At 36.6% G+C, this 5024-nt stretch overlaps 1 protein-coding gene across 1 annotated transcript in view; it reads left to right on the forward strand.

Moving 5' to 3' along the window:
- The first annotated feature begins 4659 nt into the window (after nucleotides 1–4659).
- Nucleotides 4660–5024, forward strand: part of LOC107723789 (N(4)-(beta-N-acetylglucosaminyl)-L-asparaginase-like) — a 5365-nt gene continuing 5000 nt past the window's right edge. Inside the window, exon 1 of the mRNA XM_016532493.1 lies at nucleotides 4660–4750. Within this exon, the coding sequence (XP_016387979.1) occupies nucleotides 4660–4750 (91 nt within the window). The remainder of the gene's footprint in view (nucleotides 4751–5024) is intronic.

Genomic DNA, 5024 nt, shown 5'->3' on the forward strand with positions numbered 1-5024 from the left:
CCTGTGATACTTTTCTCAGGATTCTTTGATGAATAAAAAGTTAAAAAGAATAGCATTTATTCAAAATAGAAATATTCTGTAACAATATACACTACTGTTCAAAAGTTCAAAAATAATTATTTATAAAAGTAGGTCACAATCTGTTAAATCAACTTTCGAAACTGAGGGACATTGAGTTTTTCCTATTAGGTGACATTTGGTGACCTTATCCTTCAAAATACCACATTTAAGCATATATTTAATTGCTATCTGGCCTAAAAATAGACAAATATGCCTCAAGCTACCTGCACATTTTTTTTTCTAATTAACATTGTTATTAGCATATGATTGGCATTATTTTAAAAGTTCCTTATATAGACACATTTTTTTGTGAGGGCATTACTGTTCCTAAACCTTTGTTCATCAACATTTGAGATCCTCTGATGACAGATCTGTCATTGCTACATGTTTACTTCTATGCCAAATATTGAAATTTGATTGCAATTTTCCCCATTCATCAGGTGATTGCTGTGTTAGTTAGTGCCACTTCACCTGGAGTTTTACTCGGCATGAGTTTTGACTGACTCCAATCTTTTAAATCACTTTAAAAAGGACTTCACGAAATTCAAATTGACAGTATTTTCAAAGTCTGGCACGTTAATAAACACATTCTGCCATCTGTTTGACTTTTTGTTTAAAAACATACGGAAGCACGTCTTTGTAGCAACTTGTATATTATAACCTGATTCTAGTGCAAGTTATCCAATGCACTTGCAATCTTATTGCATTTTGGTAAGATTTCAGAGCTATCTTTGCCTTCATTAGTAAATACATTTGTAATATTTTTTTGGTTTTTACTCAAATGCCTCTCATTAGACCATATAAGAAAAACAGAATTTAATTGATCCCTAAGAGGAAATCAATTATTTCACCCTTTAAGACCAAAAAGAACCATGTTATTGTTAACGGAAGCTAAAACTATTAAAACTGTTCCTGTTAATTAGCATTCTCCAATAATTTATCTTTTTCCCACTCCCCCCGTCTGACTGGAAGAGGTGGAGGTACTGGTCTGCTTATCTCTAATGATTGGAAATGTAATCCTTTACCATCTCCGAGTATCAACAACTCCTTTGAATCACATTCAGCCACTATTACCCACCCTCTTAAAATCCATTTTATAGTTGTTTATTGGCCCCCAGGACGACTAGGTAACTTCGTGGAAGAATTAGATGTGCTGCTCTCAAACTTTCCTGAGGATGGTACTCCCCTAGTTATGCTTGGAGACTTCAACATCCACCTAGATAAACCTCAGGCTGCAGACTTCCACACTCTGCTTGCCTCTTTTGATCTCAAGCGAGTGTTAACTACGGCTACTCACAAATCAGGCAACCAACTGGACCTTATTTACACACAACACTGCTCCACTGATCATGTGCTCGTTACTCCACTGCACACCTCGGATCACTTCCTCCTCACTCTTAACCTCAACATAGTTCCTGACACAACACATACCCCTCCACATGTCACTTTTCGACGTAACCTACGCTCACTCTCACCCTCCCAGCTATCTGCTATGGTTTCATCTTTGCTTCCTTCCCCTGAACAGATATCATCTCTTGTTGTTAACAGCGCTACTGATACTTTCTGCTCCACTCTTACGTCTTGTTTAGACACTGTCTGCCCCTTGTCTTCCAGGCCAGCTCGTACCACCTCTTCTGCCCCTTGGCTATCTGATGTTCTCCGTGAGTATCGTTCTAAGCTCAGAGCTGCAGAAAGAGTATGGCGCAAATCACAAAATACTACTGACCTTAATGTATATTCTCAATCATTCATCGCTGAATCGCTTGCAGTTAGTCCAGAACGCAGCCGCGAGGTTGCTGACTGGTACTAAGAGGAGAGAAAGCATTTCTCCTGTCCTAGCATCTCTTCATTGGTTACCGGTGCAGCATAGGATCCATTTTAAGATTTTATTATTTGTGTATAAACCATTAAACGATCTAGCCCCATCATACTTGTCCGAACGTCTCAGCTATCAGCAATCCTCTCGCCCTCTCAGATACCTCTGATAAATTTTTCTTGCATATACCTCGCTCTCGCTTGAAATTTAAGGGGGATCAGGCTTTTTCTGTAGCCAGTCCTCGACTATGGAACAGCATACCTCTGGACATTAGATCTGCGCCTTCCCTTCCTGTTTTTAAATCCCGCCTGAAGACTTATCTGTATTCCTTGGCTTTTGGATGAAATGTATGTTTGTGTATGTTAATGTGTTTTGTATTGATTATGTGTTTTTGAGTAATCCGAGCAGCTGAGTCCTTAGCCATCTTCAAGAAATGAAGAAAGAAAACACTGGGAGATGTGGATAACATCAGAAGAAAACACATCTGTTCCACCTTTATTTGACCCTCTAACTCTAGCACTTTCTATTCTGGCTAAATGACTAAATGTAAATGTTAATTGGAATAAGGCTGAGATAAAATAAAATGTCAATATTAGATAGAAAAAGAAAAAAAAGATTTCACAAGTTGATTTCACACATTCATCTTTAGGATGCAGCCTATTCTACAAATCAATGGCTGTGTCATTCTTCATGGCAAATAGGTCCAATCTGTGTGTTTCTGAATGCTTTCTAAGGATGAGGGATGTTTTCTGCATGGTGAATGTTGCTAAGTGTTCTCCTTTCAGAAATGGTCTCCAGTGTGTCAAGGGACATTCCCATTGCAAACATAAATTTTCTTTTGATTGAGTGTCCAAACTCCAAACGTATTAGATGTTAATCATGTTTGTAATGTTCTAGGATTTTGCTTATTTTCTCTATTATAAGACAGGTCTTTAACTTATTTGTTTGGTATACTGGTAACCCTAAAGACATTGCATTATTACCACAAAGGAATTGGTGTTTGGCTCTGTATTACATTCGTAGAGATTCTGCTTTTGTCACTTTAAGTTAGTAGTGTTAGATCTGCCCCTGCTCTGTGTATTTAATAACTCTTTCTATTGGCCTTTCAGAGCTGTCCTCCTCTAAGCTCCAGCACAGCCCTCTGTTGCATACAGACTCTTTTATAAGGCATTATTGTATGAGGGCAAATCCATGAATAAAATATGGTATAAAACTGTATACTCCTTCTATGAATAATGTAACAGCAAATTCAATATCTTTGCGTTCTTTCTCTGGTTAGAGCAACACTTCAAAATCTGACTGTATGTTCTACTGCTGTCAAGTTTAGCATATACGAGGAGTCACGAGACACATAATTGTGCCCGTTTTCATCCTATTTTGGCAGAGGTTCAGTGCTGAGGTTCCTACAGGATTTACTGTAAGATATACTAAGCTTTATTTAACCAGGTGACTAAATCCCATGTGATGAACAATGTGGGACTCACTATATAAGAAGAGCTTTTAACTAGCCAATGGTCTTTAGCTACTGTACATTACAGCTTTGTTTCTTGCTAGTCAGTAGCTGGAGTGCAACAGTGCCCGCCCACTTTTTCACTTTAAAATGTAATTTACATGCAGTGTTCTTTTGGAATTATTTGCTTTTTCGATTCCTTTGCACAATAATAAGTAATGTAGTTTTTCCAAAAAAAATAAAAAATAAAAATACATTTTTATTTCATTTCATTTCATTTCATTTAATGTCTTGTTTATTCTATCTGTCTTTAATGGCTTACAAGTTAATGTTAAAAATCACTTCCATGGAGAATATTAATGGATTTTTTACTTCCAGAACCTGACTATTGTGCTCTACTAGGGGAAAGGATTTCTCAAAAATAAATAAATAAAATAAAATAAAATAAATATGGGGTGCAACATGAGTAAAAGTCAATTTAAATAAAAATAAAAAATAAGTGCAGTCAATATACTGTACAGTCAAAAATCACAAAACTCTTTTTAAAGAAATAAATATATAAATTGTGATGTTTTTGAGTAACTAATTTCTTAAAACACTTTTCACTCTCACACTAGTTTGTTTAGTGCATTTAGTACATCTCAGGAGAATTGTATTATTTGTTTTTCAAATTTGTACCATATTGAATGCTAGGCTAATTTTATGGCTAGCATTTTTATGTGCCCTAAATACAAACAGTGAAATAATACTTTTTAGTTTAACACATATCAAGTCTCTCCATCTCAAACATGCTCTTCAATAGCACTGTTGTCTCCTTGGTAAGAAAGAAAATGTTTTAGTTATAATGTGTAATGTATTTAGTGATAAAACTCAATCCCTAGAACATAAAAATGAAACATTTGCTTGCTATTTGTGACAACGCAGTCCCTTCAAATATTCATTAACATAATACCATCACGTGACAAAACAGCACGTAACCAGGATGTTCTGATAATATACTCTGAAGGATATGTAGGATATATGAGTATTGTAATATGATTCAAAGCAGGGTCGATATATATATACTGTATATACAGTATCTCACAGAAGTGAGTACACCCCTCACATTTTTGTAAATATTTTATTATATCTTTTCATGTGACAACACTGAAGAAATGACACTTTGCTACAATGTAAAGTAAGGCAAGGCAAGGCAAGTTTATTTGTATAGCACATTTCATACACAATGGTAATTCAAAGTGCTTTACATAAAATAAAATTGGGCCGCAGGGCAGTATTCCAACATGATAACAACCCCAAACTGCTGAGGGTAATGGTGATGGATTGGCCAAGCATGTCTCCAGACCTAAAGCCTATTGAGCATCTGTGGGGCATCCTCAAACGGAAAGTGGAGGAGTGCAAGGTCTCTAACATCCACCAGCTCTGTGATGTCATCATGGAGGAGTGGAAGAGGACTCCAGTGGCAACCTGTGAAGCTCTGGTGAACTCCATGCCCAAGAGGGTTAAGGCAGTGCTGGAAAATAATGGTGGCCACACAAAATATTGACACTTTGGGCCCAATTTGGACATTTTCACTTAGGGGTGTACTCACTTTTGTGGCCAGCAGTTTAGACATTAATGGCTGTGTGTTGAGCTATTTTGAGGGGACAGCAAATTTACACTGGAACACAAGCTGTACACTCAGTCCTTTACATTGTA

This window comes from Sinocyclocheilus rhinocerous, unplaced genomic scaffold (assembly GCF_001515625.1).
Source record: "Sinocyclocheilus rhinocerous isolate Xijiao unplaced genomic scaffold, SAMN03320098_v1.1 scaffold1085, whole genome shotgun sequence".
In the NCBI taxonomy this organism is placed as follows: Eukaryota; Metazoa; Chordata; class Actinopteri; order Cypriniformes; family Cyprinidae; genus Sinocyclocheilus; species Sinocyclocheilus rhinocerous.